A 17,480-nucleotide genomic window follows, 5' to 3' on the forward strand; every position below is an offset into this window, starting at 1 on the left:
TATTATTAGCCCCTTTAGGCAATATATATTTTTTATTGTCTGCAGAAAAAACTGTTGTACAATGACTTGCCTAATTACCCTAATTAAACCTTTGTATCGCACTTTGAATTTGAATGAAATTCAAAGTGAAATTAATTTGAATGAAATTAAAATTTTTATTTTGAAAAAAAATCTAGTCAAATATTATGTGCTGTCATCATAGCAAAGATAAAAGAAATCAGTTATTAGAAATTAGTTATTAAAACTATTATGTTAAGAAATGTGTTGAAAAAAAATAGTCCATTAAACAGAAATTTGGCGGAAAGGGTTGCTAATATTCAGGAGAGCTAAGAATTCTGACTTCAACTGCATATATAAAGTTATTTTCCACCCTGCAAAGGAAAGAGAAATAAATACAATAGAATAAAAAAATAAACAAACTGTGCTTTAAGCATCGTCACTATATGAAAAACACTTTAGCTACAAAAGTCCTTCAGTCAAGAGCAGCAAGGGATTTTCTCCTTTTGTTATTTGATTAATAATGATCGAAACAGGCGGCAGCAGGAATTGCAGGCTGTCACTTTAATGGTTTCGCTTTCTCGTTTCTTTTGATCCTCAACTCGTTTGCTTTTTACACAAATGAGGGTTAAATTGAATAATCACTAAACACAGTGTTTTGACACCTATTTGACCATTAAAACGCTCACATTAAAGATGACTTTAGATGCTCTGCTCGTCATAGTGTGCAATTGAGACGAATGCTGACCGAATGCTGACCACATGCTTCTGACTGTGCGCGCGCCGCACACACACACACACACACACACACACACACACACACACACACACACACACACACACACACACACACACACACACACACACACACACACACACACACACACACACACACACACACACACACACACACACACAGGAGCATGCGGTTTTAAGAGCAACAAATGTGTACAACTGGAAAGGGGGCAGTAAATAATGGAATAATCGTTTATCTCGGTTAATGATTTTTCATAATCGTTAGAAGCCAAAATCAAAATTGGATTTTCGATTAATTGCACAGCCCTACATGCAGGCCGGGAGGTTAAGATACCTCCTTTAAATTAAAAACCCAGATGTAAACAAAAAAAAAAGATGTAAGATGTGATATTTTTGTTTTTGTTACACCTCAATAAAAAGATTGTTTAAAAATAAAATATATATATAACATAATTTTTTGCCTATTTTTTTCAAGCCTACACAGATATTTTGTCCTATTTTACCCTTGCATCACTATTACTATAAGTTTTTCAATGAGCCATCACTGGCTCCACAGATTCACTGCTCTACAGATCGCTGAAAAATGTTAAAGCTTCAGAACGGTAGCACTAAGATCTGTTCAGTACAATTGTACAGTGCTTAAACCCAATGCAGCAAGTTGACAGCAAAAGAGTATTTAGACAAAAAGGATACAGAACAACACGCACTGAATTTAAAAGTGTTTTCTGCTACTTTGAAGGGATGATTTATAGTCTCTTTTAAACTAACTGTAAAACTGTGCGCAGTTTTGAAAGTCAAGGTTTGTCTTCCTCTCGGTGTCACTGCAATGACATCCACCATTATGCCACATGGAATTAAAGAGCCCATATTATACATGAAATAGGATCATATCTTGGTTGTAAGGGTCTCCAACAACAGTCTAATATGCATGCAAAGTCAAAAAACACTTTCATGGTCTTATAATCTGCATTTATTTTTACCTAATTATTCCAGCGACTCCTGTATGAATCGTCCATTGATTCATTTGTTCCTAAACCCCTCCTTAGCGCAAAGCTAATCTGCGCTGATTGGACCGATGACAGTCTGTCGCGATTGGTCGACTGCCTTCAGTCAGAGAATGAAATGCCCAATAGCTAATCAGCAATATAAAAGTAATCACAGTTCATACGCGCTCCATAGTGTAGGCGTGGATTTTAGCTGCCACACACACACACACAAACACACACACACACCTCTGGACGACAACGCTTCCGCCCGCACCCGCCAGGTTTTAGCCTGAACCCGACCGCTCCCGCTTATATTTAGAATTTCTTGTCCCGGTGCCCGAACCGCCCCGTTTTCTACCCGCCGCGCCCGATCCCGCTAAAGAGCGGGGGAGAACATTATTGAAAATCACCCAGCAAAACAGTCCAGAGACAGCCAGACAGAGCTCTCTCTCTCTCTCTCATATGCACGCACTAACACATACACAAGCGACAAGCAGACACACAGGCAGGCAAAGCTCTGTCTCATTCGCATAGTAATATCCACGATATTGCTAGACAGCCCGCTCCCGTCCCAAATTAAACCTGTTACCGACCGCTCCCGCGATTGATTCGGAAATTTATTCCCACGCCGCAGAAATCTGGCGCGGGGACAGCCGCGGGAATGCAGACCTCTACCACGGAGCTCCGTAAACAAACAGCACGCGTCGCGTTTTTAACGTGACTTTGCACGCGATAAGAGAATATAGCCAGTTAACCTGATACAGTACACGCGGTTACAAGTAACAAATTACAACTAAATACATTTGCAAGCTAGAGTAAACGAGGCAACTTTAATCGCACGTACTTACATTTGAGAAATGGAGGAAGAAACTCATCCTGACGTCCATTAGTAAGTTATTCTTTACTGATCCTTACTTTAACAAACGCAGATGAAGTATTCTTTGTAGCCTGTAGTTTCCAGAAGTTTCCAACTGCTTGGTTATAATGCTGAGGTTTCATCTCTGGGTAGAGAATCGATAATGTCCATCTGCAGTGTGACTTCAATCGACCGGCATGTTTGTGTGCGTGTGTTTGTGGGTGTGGGGGTGTGTGTGTGTGTGTGTGTGTGTGTGTCTGGGTTACTGCGTCAGAGGGCGGGGCCTCAGGTTTGAAATCTCCCGGGTTTGCGCGTGCACGTGAATAACTTGGTTTCGTTCGTACGTCATGGCGAAACACCTAATGAGTCGGTATCAAGGCGACTCGTTCGAAGCACTATGAGTCGACTCTTTTATAGATGAATCAACCGTTTTAAACACTGTATTCTTACAGATTTAAGCCTTAGCTGGATACTTCACTTCACTTAGAGCTGTGTTACACACTACATGGAGGGGATTTTTCAAAAACCCATAATATGGGCTCTTTAAAACTTTATTACCCAAATAAATTACTGTCAAGCGGAGAACATCACATGCCTCCTTTTAAAGGCTTTTTGCCATATACAGCATCTTAAAAGTCTACGCAAGTGTGGCATGTAATAATAAAGACTGTCTTCGAACAGGTTTCCTATTGACTGGAGGATTCTGCGCAATAAATTATCATTAACCCCACACACAAAAGCGAGTCGCCAGTTTCCAGTTTGAAAGTACTTCATTGCAAAGGCCTATTTCGTGCTTCTGAAATCTGCAATCCTTAACTGACAACGTGTATTTGATCTATGGCTTTTGTAATGATTTATGCAGGAGATGCAACACAAAAGGGCAAAAAACTGCTTATTGGATTGCTGAGGGAGAACAACACCCTGCCTTGGGCTTTGATTGTATTAACTCTGTCATTTATCATCCATTATTCAAATTACAAAGCAGCATTTATGCCATACGGATCCTCGCTCACAGCTGGAGCAAGACACTTGTCAAGAGCAAACCAAAGCAACCGTGGCCTGGTCAAACCGAATGGAGTAACTTGCGTCTCATAAAACTGCTTATGAAACTAAGTCACGGCCAAGACTGTCAAAGGGGCAAACCAACAGCGCCTTTGCTGCACACAGGCTGCCTTTGTAGAGTAGCCGTTCACTAATCAGACTAAAGGGAAACATTTTGAGGAATAAGTGCAGTATTTACCGTCATAGCAGAAGCCGTTCAGACAGGGGTTGGAGCTGCACTCGTCGATGTTGACTTCACAGCGGGGACCTGTAAAACCCTTGCGACATCGGCACTGGAAGCCCAGAGGGAAGAGGACGAGATCAGCCTCCTCCACACACTCTGCCCCGTTATCGCACGGATTAACAGCCTCGCAGGGCAGCAACTCGCAGTTCAGGCCTGAAATTCCAAATATAGCATGAGAAATACAATCCCAGACACAACAAAAGCAACTGGAGCTGTTCAACTCCTCATTGTTTACTCTGCACATTATCATGGTTAATTATGTAAAAGGCTTCTATTCTCAATTTCAGAGTGAATTTTATAAATAAGGCACAATGTCTCTAAATGATTTTTCTTTTTAATACTTAAAAGTACTTTAAAGTCAATTTTGCTTAATAATAAATCATTTCAATCTTGTAGATTTTTTTTTTGCACACTGTGATCTCATCTAATAATTAAAAAAAAATCGAACTCAATTAAGTCAAAGATGCTTTTCAGACTTAATATAAGTACATATACATACACACACCCTTTTTCAGCACTAGCTCATTGGAAATATGTGAAGCATTTGCGTACAAGTACCCTGTGTTTCTTTTATTATTCACCTGTTGAGGTAATAAATAAATAAATAAATAAATAAATAAATAAATAAATAAATAAATAACCCAACAAATTAAACAGACAAATAAATAAACAAATAGACAAAAAACTGATTATTTAATTAATTAATTAATCAACAAATAAATAGACAGATAAAAAACAAACAAAATAAATAACACAGCGTGAAAATTCTCAACAAAGATGAATGACTATATATTCATTCACTCATTAATTCATTAGGCTTTGAATTAATTCATTTATGAATTAATTCAAAGCCATTTTAGATCCTCATCTTTAATCAAAATAAGAGAAATTCAGTATCTTCCTTTCAACATTTAAAAGTACTTTAAAATCTATTTTGCTTAATAAATAAATATTATTTTTACACAGTGTGATTTCTCATCTAAGAATTAAAAATCAAAGAAGTCAAAGATCCTTTTTAGACTTAACATACAACATGCACGCACGCACGCACACACACACACCTTTTTCAGCACTAGCGCATTGGAAATATGTAAAGCATGTATTTACAAGTAGCCTGTGTTTAATTTATTATTAACACTGTTGAAGTAATAAAAAAATGAAAAAAATAAATAAATAAATAACCCATCAAAATAAATAAATAGATAAACAAATCAATAAATAAATAACCCAAAAAATAAATAAATAGGCAAACACATAAGTAAACAAATATTCAAATAAATAACCCCAAAAAATAACTAGACATAAGTAAATAAATAAAAGAAATAATTGAATAAATAAATAAATTCAACAAAATAAATAGACAAACAAATAAGTAAATAAATAAATCAATTAATTAATTAATAACCCCGCAAAATAAACAAATAGTCAAACAAGTAAATAAATGGATAAATTAATAACACAACAAAATAAAAATTAGGCAAACAAATAATTACAGAAAAAATAATTGAATAAATAAATAAATAAACCCAACAAAATAATGAAATAGACAAGCAAATAATTAAATAAATAAATTAACACATGAAACATAAATAAGTAGACAAACAAACAGATAAATAAACAAACAGATAAATAAATAAGTAAATAAATAAATAAATAAATACTATACAATACACTTAATTTAAGTAAGAAATGCATAAATATTCATTCCATTTTAGATCTTCATCTGTAATCAAAATAAGAAAAATTAAGTCAAGTTGCTCACAAATGTACCCCAACACACTTATACTGACCAAACTGAGTCAAAGCAGGTCACCGGGCATGTTTCACCACACACGTTTTTAATCAGCATGATATGAAAGTGAATCAAATAATAACATCCCAATCAAACACAGAACAAGAAGCTAAATTACACAGGCACATTTCAGAAAAAGATGTGAAAAGTTCATATGGAAATGAATGGCAAGCACTGAATAGCCTAATTACCAATTGCTAAGTATTGGCCAATACGACCTCTCAGGGTTACAATTAACTCACTCTTAGACTGTAAATAGTATAGACAGTAGATAATTTAATAAAGGATGGTTGTGTAATGGGTATGTTGCCAACATCTTTCCACATCCTTCTACAAGTGTGCGTGTCTGTATATTTCCAGAGCAGCGAGGTTGTCAGAGCCTTTTTTCCCTTGATTTCAATACAGAATAACCGATATCATCATTATCCCTGACAACCTAACTTGCACGTCTAATGGAAGTGAGATTCGTGATCTCAGTTTGAATATAAGCAGCAATGACTGAGCTGCCTGATCGATTTTAGATGAGCTGCATTCTTTGTCCGGAATTGACCAGCTGAGCATCATACACACAAAACACAGAGAAAACCCAATAATGCGCATAATATAGCTGTGTATAACATGTGCACGCACACACACACACACACACACACACACACACACACACACACACACACACACACACAGACACACACACACACACACACACACACACACACACACACACACACACACACACACACACACACACACACACACACACACACACATACATTTCCGCAGTTTCCTGATCTGAATAAGTGAGTTGAAGAGCACAGCACTCTAGGGGAAATATGTCCTGACATTTGGGTCTGGTTTAAACAACCTCTGAACTGAACCAGCATATAATGTGTGTGTGTGTGCGCGTGCGTTTGAGTGTGTGCATGTGCGTGTTTGTGTCTGTAAGAATGCAGGGCTTACTACCATAAATCATCCTCAGCAAAATATGTAGTTTGGCTTGTAATATTCTAAAACTGTCATAAAATGAAAATACATTGTAAGAGTGATTTTTTTAAAACTGTATACTTTTTAAACTTTGTTTATATTTCAGTTTAAATTTTGCAATTGAGTTTATAATAATAATGATAATAATAATAATTATTATTATTATTACAACAAAAATAGTAAAATTATTATTATTAAGATTAAAAAAAAATAATGATACATTAATAAAAACAATTATAAAATAAAAATAATAAAATAAAAATGAAAATAATAATTAAATTAATTATTATTATTGGCATTATTAACATTGTTTTATTATTATTATTATTATTATTATTATTATTATTATTATTATTATTATTAATTAATTAATTAATTTTTTTAACATAAACAAGGTGTCGACCAGAAAGCAGTAAAGTTTCAGATAATAACACCTCTGAGATTTTAGATTATCCCTTAAGAATCAATTACATTTTTTTTTTTAAAGTTACACATAAGACCATAAAGTGTAAAATGTTCAGTGCCAAACAGACACACACAGACAAATTTATCAGAGTAAACAAACTTTTATATCCATACCAACACACCCACACAACTATAATTACAGTTTTAATCCATTCGGCCTGCAGTTCTTAAAAGCAGAAAACAGAAAATAGTGTTTATTTGCTCAACAGACCAAACTTGAAATTGAGCCAAATATTACACTTTTTTTATTTATTTACTTTTTCATTTTGAAGCCTTGCCAATAAACTAGAAAATTAATGTTAAAGAGTGTGCTGAAATGGCACTGAAAGGGAACTTTTTTCCGAAGCTTCTAAAAAAGTAAGCTTTTTTTAACCTAATACAAAGATTTCATTGTAAAAGCACACAAGATTGAAAAAATAACTTTTGTTTTGCACCAGAATGTTTGCTGTTTGCATTCATAGAGGCAAAATGCTAAAATGACAAATAGACAAAATGCTCACATGGGTTGTGTTGTAAATTCCTATTTTTTGGACAAAAGAAAACACTCTCTGATCTTTTAAAACTTGTGCTTTGGTTTTTCCGGCAACAGAATATCAGCATTTTAAAGTCTTATCAGTTTAAAGGGATAGTTCACAAAAAAAAGGAAATGTACTTCCCTCAAATAGTTCCAGACCTTTATGAGTTTCATTCTTCCGTTCAGCACAAAAAAAAGATTTTTTCCGGAAAGTTGAAACCACCGACTCCCATAGTAGAAAACAAATACTATGGATGTCATTGGTTACACATTTCAAAATAAGAAAATAAAAAATAAAAATAGTATATTTTAAACAAGTAAATGGTGAGTAAATAATGATCATTTTATTTTTTGGGTAAACTATCCCTTTAAACTCCTAATTTGTAGTTTTCTGAGGGCACAGGCTTTTACCAAACATGTCAAGTGAGTTTTAGAATGTTTTAACACTTAGATTGATTGTTTTGTTCAGAAATCAGGATTAAGATTGGTACAATGTTGTTCTTTGTTGTTGGTGCGGTTTACTTTTACATGACAAAGATTCTAACAGAACCAAAATAGTTAAAACTAGTCATATAAAGTTACCTCACATTGGTCAGAGTTCCAAACTTTTTTTTTAAAGAGTCCTGCAACAATAAGAACGTGAAAGACTCTTGGGACAGTAGACAGAATCGTTACTGGCCCGATCAGGGCCTGCAACTATTTGACAATTGTCTGCAAATTCAGACTTAGAATCGATAAACGGTTTGTGCTTTTAAGCCTTTAAATGCTACTCTCTTTGTGATGCCGTTAACACCATATTGCTTTACGGTTCCTCTCATCTGATTGGATGTTGTGAGCACATTATTATTTTTTTCATAACCTGGTAACAACCAGTACGGTGAAGACAACATGGTGGATGGTGGCAACATCAAATTATGAAACTAAAAGAAACATCTGTTTTGAATGTCTTTTAGAATTTATTTCCATGGGTACAACTTGAAAAAATGAAGTGATGCTTTGCACAGTTTGCCGTCGGTGTGGCAAGTCAGCCACATTTTGTTAAAACTGCAAGAAAATACTTGCACATTTTCCATACTGCTCTTTTTGGTTGCATAACACTTTGACATTTTGCTCATTATACATTTATAAACTCAATATTTTTTTTAAATATTAAAAAAATTCTAAACTAACACGTTATTTTTGACACATTATTTAAAATATGTGGCTAAGCAATTGCTATTAACACTTTTTTTTTTTTAAATGCTTATTGTTGAACCCTGCATGTGTTATTATTTTAATTTATCCACTTGTTAAGTCATGACGTATGGAATACTGTTTCCAGGTCCAAGCAGCTACTCATTTGAATTAAAACATTTTGTACTCATTACTCAAAAAGCGTCTTTGCTCTGTTAAACATCATTTGGGAAATATTTAAAAAAAGAAAAAAAATCAAAAGGGGGTTAATAATTCCACTGTAAATAAATAAATAAATAAATATATATATATATATATATATATATATATATATATATATATATATATATATATATATATATATATATATATATATATATATATATATACACACACACACATACATACATATACATACATATAGCGATTGTGATTTTAGTATTACACCGATTTGTATACATTTAATAATACCATTTCTTGAGGTCTTCCTATACAGTTTAAAAGAGAGCTTGGACCCCGGAGCCGAGCAGAGGCATTCAGGCAGTCTTGGACAGATTGTTTTGGCGAGAATCAGATCCAATTGTTGGATTCACATATGCGAACCACACTAAGGAAGCCAACAAGTCATGTTCCAAAAACAAATGTCTAGGTGTGAAAGCATCCGTAAACTAAGTTCTCGTTTATGTCACATACACACAAGGTTATGTCAAAAGCACACAAAAGTTCACATATTTTTGGTTAAGTTTGTGAATTCAAACAATTGAGAAGGAGAGAAATGTGTAGCATTATATTAGAGTTGTGAAACTGACACACACTACTAACACAGCTCCACCTGGATAATGTGATGTGTATGATCCCAAAGCAAAAACTCTGAACTACGTGCTGCACTCTCTTTAGAGTATCTTTATGTTCTGTAAGTTGCAGCTCCTTTATGCTCAAACAGCAATATTAACAAGTGGTTAAAAGTATGATTAGACCCCTTTAAATAATTCTACACTACAATACACTACATAGATTGTGTCTTGAATTTAGACCAAATTTCAAAAAATGTCTTTAGTACATCCGGAAAGTGTTTAAGGCCTTATTAGGCTTTATTAGTTAAGCCTGGTTCCAAAATAGATTAAATTAATTTATTTCCTCAAAATTCTACACGCAATACTCCATAATGACAGTGTGAAAAAATATTTTTTTAAATTGTTGCAAATTTATTTAAAAAAAAAAAAAAAAAAAAAAAAACTAGAAGATCAGATTACATAAATATTCACAGCCTTTGCCGTGAAGCTCTAAATTGAGGTCAGGTACATTCTGTTTCCACTGATCATTCTTGAGATGTTTCAGCAGTTTAATTGGAGTTGACCTGTGGAGGATTGTGACAGGATTGTCTTGAGGCACAAGGCTGGGGAAGGTTATAGTAAAATTTCGGCTGCTCTGAAAGTTTCAATGAGCACAGTGTTCTCCATCATCTGTAAGTGGAAGATGTTTAGAACCACCAGGACTCTTCCTAGAGCTGGCCCGCCATCTAAACTGAGTGATCAGGGGAGAAAGGCCTTATTCAGGGAGGTGATCAATAACCCGATGGTCACTCTGTTTGGGCTCCAGCTTCTTCTGTGGAGAGAGGAGAACCTTGCAGAAGGACTGCACCTGTGCAGTAATCCACCAATCAGCCCTGTATTGTAGAGTGGCCAGACGGAAGCCACTTCCCACCTGGAATTTGCAAAAAGGCATCTGAAGGACTTTCAGACCATAAGAAACAAATTTCTCTAGTCTGATGAGACTAAAGTGAACTGCCAGGCGTTACAATTGGAAAAAAAAACAGGCACTGCTCATCCCCAGGCTAATACCATCCCTACAGTGAAGCATGGTGGTGGCAGCATCATGCTGTGGGGATGTTTTTCAGCAGCAGGAACTAGAAGACTATTCAGGATAGAAGGAAAGATGAATGCAGCAGTGTACAGAGACATCTTGAATGAAAACCTGCTTCAGAGGGCTCTTGATCTCAGACTGGATTGACGGTTCATCTTCCAGCAGGACAATGACCCAAAGCACACCGCCAAATTATCAATGAAGTGGCTTTACAACCAACTCAGTAAATGTTCTTGAGTGGCCCAGCCAGAGTCCAGACCTAAATCATATTAAACATCTCTGGGGAGATCTAAAAATGGCTGTACACCTTCGCTTCCCATCTAATCTAATAGAGCTTAAAAGGTATTGCAAAGAGGAATGGGCAAAAATTCCCAAAAACAGGTGTGCCAAGCTTGTGGCATCATATTCAAATAGACTTTAATCTGTAATTGCTGTCAAAAGTACATCAACAAAGTATTGAGCAAAGGCTGTGAATACTTATGTATGAATCCATTTTGGAATAAGGCTGTAACATAAAAAATTTGGAAAAAGTAAAACACTATGAATATGTTCCGGAAGGATTGTAAACCAAGCAGCATTTCCTAGACAAAAAAAACTGCTTTAAGAAATATTATGCAAAATAATCTGCCAATGGAGTCAGTAAAATAATTGTGTTTTTCCTTTTGACATAAGATTATTTTGCTGACCCCATCGGCAGATTATTTAGCTTGTTTTAAGGAAAAAACTCACTTAATTTGGACATATTATTTCTTAAAACAAGACAATATATTTAGCTTGTCTTAAAAATACTTCTTGATTTAGGAAATTTTAGATATTTGCACCAGAAACAAGACAAAAACTCCAAGCAAGGAAATAATTTTTTTGCAGTGTACTTTATCATTTCTATTTTACTGGACATTAATATAAATTGAAATGCGTTTAGAGGATCACAAAGGTGTCTCCATGAGGCATCTGACTGCATTTGTTCAGACAGGTGAGAGGAATGCTCTTTGAAGTTAATTAACTTTGCTTTTCTTCACCCTTCACCCCAGTCCCTCAGTCTTCATTACCTTTAAATGGAGCCAGGCATCGGCAGTAGTAATTACCCGGTTGGTCAATGCAAGAGCCTCCATTCTTACAGGGATATGAGACACACTCATTGATGTCCATCGAGCACTCTGGACCTTTAATGCACAGTATAAAAAAAGAAAAAGAGTTATTATGCAACTGAAGGAAGTGCGTTTCTCTCAAATGACACCTAGCAGATGGTTTTCCGAGAATAAAAAAATTATAATAAAAAACAAAATGAGCACATGTTCCTAAAATACTACAACATCTTGAGATTTAGAGTGATATTATTGTGCTTGGCCCCATGAGAGCAATAGTAAACCAATGGAGAGTTAATGAATGTGATAATGCTTTACATAAAAAAAAATATAGAAATAAAAATAATTAGACACACCAGAGAAACCTGAAGGGCAAATGCATTTAAATCCGTCTGAGAGGTCCAAACACGTGCCATTATTCATGCATGGTGATGACTGGCATTCATCTATGTTTATTTCACATAAACTGCCTGCAAAGTGAGAGAGAAAGGAAACAAGGCAAACAAAAAAAGAAGAAAATAAGAATGAGAGTTGTCGTAGAAATTCCCATGCCAACCAATTATAAGCTAAAGTTTTCGCCGCACAAAGAATCTGGAATAAAAGTAAAAACAAATCTAAAATCCCTTTTAAGCCTTCGAGAAATACACCTCCTGGTTTGAAATGAAAGACGATGAATTTACATTCCATTGGGCAGGAGGTTCCTAAAATATACCGAGAGCTTGAGTTGACTCATACTGCCAAATGAGCCTATTTCCTTTCCAATTTGCATGAACATGAAAGAATTAAGTGGAAATTACTCTTGAAATAGAAACTTAATGTGGCTGGATAAGAACTAAAAGTGCCCCTCTGTTTTAAAGGGCTGTTTGTAAACTAAACATGACACATTAAATGATCATATCTCTTCAAGCTGAAGTGTGCAATTTTGGTTCTTTATTAAAACACCTCAGTTCCAGTTTAAAGTGCAGGGACAACTAGAAAAGCCAATCGCAACTTCTTGGAGGTGATATTAAAATGCTGCTCTATTTGTTAGACAACATTTGGCTTGAACAGTTTCTAGCCTTTTTTACAGATTGTGATGACATTTTTACCTTATTGTATATTTAGTGAAGTATTTACATTTTTCGTTAACAAAGATGTACTTATGTGAAACGAAACTTTGTGCTTGGCACAGGACTGTATTACAAAACAAATGGTTAATGCTCCTCTGTGAGTGCTTTAAACACAAACATTAATTTGATGGCAAATTTGACATCTTTTTTTCAACTATTGCACTGTAAATCAAAGGCTAGATGCACAATGAAGTTTAATGTAGTTGTCAGTTCCTCTTTCAGTGCTTAATCCTCTTCTGTTAACACAGTACAGAAATTTGGAGGGCTGACAACTCTTTAAAAAATGTGAAACTCTTTTGATAAAAGGGATAGTTCACCAAAAAATGAACATACTGTCATCATTTACCATCAGCCATCTTTCGGATGAGATGGTAAAATTTTCTGTGGTCATTAACGGAACCCATATCTTGAAGAATGTTGTAAACTTGTAACCGTTGCCTTCCATAGTATTTGTTTTTTCTTCTATTTCAGTGTTTACAGGTTTCCAACATTCTTTAATATATATCTTTGTGTTAAATTGCTGAAAAAATCTCAAACTTAAATGGAATTTGTACTGTAAATGGATTACATATTTGTTTAAAGGGGTGGTCCACTACAGTATCATATTTTAAACTATAGTTGATGTGTAATGTAGCTGTGTGAACAAACATTTCAATGTTATACGCTCAAAGTTCAATGCAATGGAAGACAAAGGCTTTTACAGAGTTAGCTTAGCAAAGCCTACAGTGAACGAAGTTTGGGGCTACAAAGAAAACATCTGGGCTAATGAGATCACAAGCCTTTCCAGTTACACATCCTGCGCAGCAAAGGGGCGTAGCCAGAGGCACTGTAATGTTATAGCAGAGAAAGTAAAAATGCCGTCCAATAGCTGCTTTTTTCACAGAATGTGTTCTGTTTCTGTATTTGGGCTTCCAAAGGACACGACACAAAGACAGATGTGCTAACAATTTCATTTTAATTATGTTCCAGAGAATTCTAAAAAATATATAGCCATCATTTGACAAAGGATGGCTTCCAGAATCTCTCCCAGTTCAGTGCTGGATTCAGTTAAGCTCCTCCAACTGACAAAGCTGTGGGCCACAATCTGTAAGCCTTTTTTATTTGTTAAAATTGATCTATTACATACATAGTTTCTAGAATTAACGGTATTATGTAGCAAGGACATGAGCAACGGGAAATGCTGTTTGGCACCATTAACAATTTAGCAACGCAATCATTTATCAGTCAAACCCCTGTAAACAGCCACAATCCTCAGCAGCATTTGCAGTGTCTCTCTCTATGCGGCCACTTCCCGTGAGTTCTACATCTCAAAAAACTAATTTGCAAAAGATATGTTAACGTATAGCATATTACTTAACCATGCTTAATCCGAATAGGTGAAAGACAATTGTCAGATGTTATTTTAGAGAGCAGGCAATTTCTGTTAGATTTAGGAAAACTAATACGGCTTTTTAGACAAAGCAAAAGCATGTATCACAGCGCATTATGTTAGCTGACCAATCAGAGCCTCTTGAGTCTTTCAGAAGAACTAGGACATATGATGGTCGTTTTCATGTTAGCTGAGTAGCTGTGTATAATCAAAGAAAGGTATATGAAAAAATTATGTGATTTTTCTACAAAATGAAGCATGAGCACACATTGCTTTGCATCTTATAAACACAAACAAGCCTTAAAAATACACTGTGGATCACCTCTTTAATAAACAATGCTTTTAAAGTTGTCAGGTCACAAACTTCCAAAATATGCTCTGCAAAGCAGACTTTCAAACAAACAAAACACAACCCCTGTTGTTACTGTATGTTGGTTTATAGTTGTTAAATATTATTTTATTATATTACTTTTATCTGCAATAGATTTGGTAATAAAGTGTTCTGTACACATATAAAAAAACAGAATTCGTGCATGCATAAATGGCATTGTCAGCAATTTTCAATTAAAGATGATAATGTTTATAATTATATATAGTTGTAAATTCGTACGTTTAGAATTTCTTTTTGGCACCCCAGAGTTGTAAAAAACGCATTGCTAAGATGTAAGTTTAAGTCTCTATCTTTAAGTTCCAATTAATATGATGTTTTCTTTATGTATTTATATTTGGACTGATTTTATAATTACTGTACTTGTAGTGCTAACATGTTAACCAAACAAATAAGTAAATTAAAGGAAAAAAAAAAAAAATCAACATTCAAACTGTTGTCAATTTCCAAATGTATCTATGTGGCCTCAATCACACAAGCTGAGCCCTTGAAACTCTGCAGGAAGGAATTGTGTACCTGTAGTGCCGGCAAGGCAGAGACAGCTGAAGGAGTTAAGCTCATCTGAGCAGGACGCTCCATTCTGACAGGGTTGACTAAGACACTCATTTACTTCAATCTCACAGTTATTACCTTGAAAAGAAGGGGAAAGGTTCATTTCATTAAAGATTTCCTTGCAAATAAAGGGGCCGTGATACCCCTTCAAATAAAATAACCTACAGCTAATGATGAGGTGCTGCGCGAGACAGAAAAAAAATCCTTCTCCTGTCTCCTTGGTCAAATGGATGCCAGAAAATGTGATGGCAGGGTAATGCAGTTTAGGAAATTCCCCTTGATAAGCAGACGGTCAACTAATGTCTTACAATACAGGGGCAGATTTGAGGGCGCAGACCTTTTAAACACGGCTCAACACAGGGGAATTGAATGTTAGAAAACTGGGCAAAGGAAAAATTGCTCTAGAAAATTGCTTGTGGTGGACTTACCGACGAACCCAGGTGCACAAAAACAGTCATAGGCATTGATACCATCTTTACAGATACTGAGTGCACCACAGGGCTTATCCAGACAGTCATCAATGTTTACCTCGCACAATCGTCCTCGTAACCCTGAGCACAGATGAAAATGGGTTGAGGGTTAAATGGTGTGGATTGAGGGACGGGGCAGTAAGACAAACTGTAGAGAAATCACTCTTACCAGGCAAACATTCACACATGAAGCCTTTAGTGAGATCCACGCATTCTGATCCGTGATGACACAATCCCTCGACGCAGTGATTGATGGACGTTTCACAAAACAGGCCCGTATAGCCATGGTGACATACGCACTTAAAACCATCCTGCTGCTCTTCGCACATGGAAGTGCCCTTTGTGTTGCACGGGTTGGAAGTGCAGCCCGTAGCCGGCATGGAGCAGTCATGTCCTGTGAATCCTGTGTGAATTAAGATGAAAGAGCTCACTGATGGAGATATGGCTCATATATTTTGACGTTTGCTGTTCAGTCATCATGCCTCACTGTTTCCAAATCTGGTACTTTGTATCCATAATAATTGGAGCAAATGAGAAATATGATGCCAATCAATTAAATTAGTTGTTTGTGCTTCTTTATAAGATGATATCAGTCTCTGGTGTCCACAGAATGTGTCTGAAGTTTGAGCTTAAAATACCTCAAAAGTAAATTACACATTTTGTTTGGAAGGAGGCAAAAACATGCTGTTATATGTGTTGGAATGAGCTCTTTAAAAAGTATACAAAAAACACACTAGTTCACATCAAAGTCCCCAAAAAATCAAAACTAACCATATGGTTGTGTTCACATATGATTTTTGCTCACATTGCTAGTTTTGTGAACAATTCATCTGTGCATGTCATTAAAAAAAACAATGTTTGCCCTTTTAATCTTTGATCAAAATCTGTAGCACTTCCTGTTTTTCTTTTAGTTAATTTGTCAGATTACGTATAATTTAGGAATTGAGTGTGCCTAACTTATTTAACCACAGTCAGTTTTGACAACAAATAGAAATAGTGAGGAGGAGGTGTCTGTTAGGTTGTAATAACCCTTTTCCGCCATCTTTCTGAATGAAATGCTAACTTTACTACATCCATTCAACTCGTGGTAGAAAAACAAGCCACGCCCACTGTTGTGTCACTTAATATTCCGTTTTTCTAGGAATTGCATCACAATACGAAAAAAGTCATGGTTGCAGCTTCCGGTTCATGGGGACTTTAAGTTATGTTTGTGAATAGAAACAGCTGGGAATGAAATGTGCATCAGAATATATAGTGTTAATTTCTATGCAAATTCTTAACTCAGTTATGCTTAAGCCAACAATGCACATGTTCATGTAAATGGGTCTACTCATTTAAATTGACCAAAGTAAGGTCAGGGGATCAAAATCAACCATAATTATATTTTTTATTGTTGCTTATTTCATTATGTTTGTCTGGTCCCTTCCTTACTTTTATTATTACCATTCTTATTATCATTATTAATGTTGTAAATATATTTAATAGTTTTCCTCACAATACACCTTTTTCTTATCACTTTATCTGCTTTTTTGTCTAATATTTCTCAAAAATCCATCAATTTACTATAATTAAAGGGAGATTACTGCTAAAAATACTGCCATCAATGACTCACCGCTCACTGGTATTAAATATGATATTTTCAAAACTGTTGGAAACCTGGAGTATTTGTTAATCCTACTATTTTTGTGTTCAACTGAACAATAGTCTCAAACTTTAATAAAACAAGTAAAAGATGAGTAAATAATCAGTATTTTCAGAACTATCCCTTTAACTTCTTTAACTCAACAGCTTAAGCTCAAAGGTATTTAATAACCATAGCATATAAGTGGTCATGTCACA

At 35.3% G+C, this 17,480-nt stretch overlaps 1 protein-coding gene across 7 annotated transcripts in view; it reads right to left on the reverse strand.

Moving 5' to 3' along the window:
• Positions 1-17,480, reverse strand: part of eys (eyes shut homolog) — a 522,196-nt gene that overhangs the window by 302,778 nt on the left and 201,938 nt on the right. For all 7 annotated transcript variants that reach the window (XM_073920212.1, XM_073920209.1, XM_073920210.1 and 4 more), the window contains 6 exons: positions 15,811-16,044; positions 15,600-15,722; positions 15,136-15,249; positions 12,110-12,223; positions 11,718-11,831; positions 3,836-4,033 (listed from right to left, as the gene is read on the reverse strand). Coding sequence is in view for 5 of the 7 variants with exons in the window: in XM_073920209.1 (XP_073776310.1) it covers positions 3,836-4,033; positions 11,718-11,831; positions 12,110-12,223; positions 15,136-15,249; positions 15,600-15,722; positions 15,811-16,044 (897 nt within the window). In the remaining 2 variants the exon portion in view is untranslated. The remainder of the gene's footprint in view (positions 1-3,835; positions 4,034-11,717; positions 11,832-12,109; positions 12,224-15,135; positions 15,250-15,599; positions 15,723-15,810; positions 16,045-17,480) is intronic.

Source organism: Danio rerio, chromosome 13, assembly GCF_049306965.1.
Source record: "Danio rerio strain Tuebingen ecotype United States chromosome 13, GRCz12tu, whole genome shotgun sequence".
In the NCBI taxonomy this organism is placed as follows: domain Eukaryota; kingdom Metazoa; phylum Chordata; class Actinopteri; order Cypriniformes; family Danionidae; genus Danio; species Danio rerio.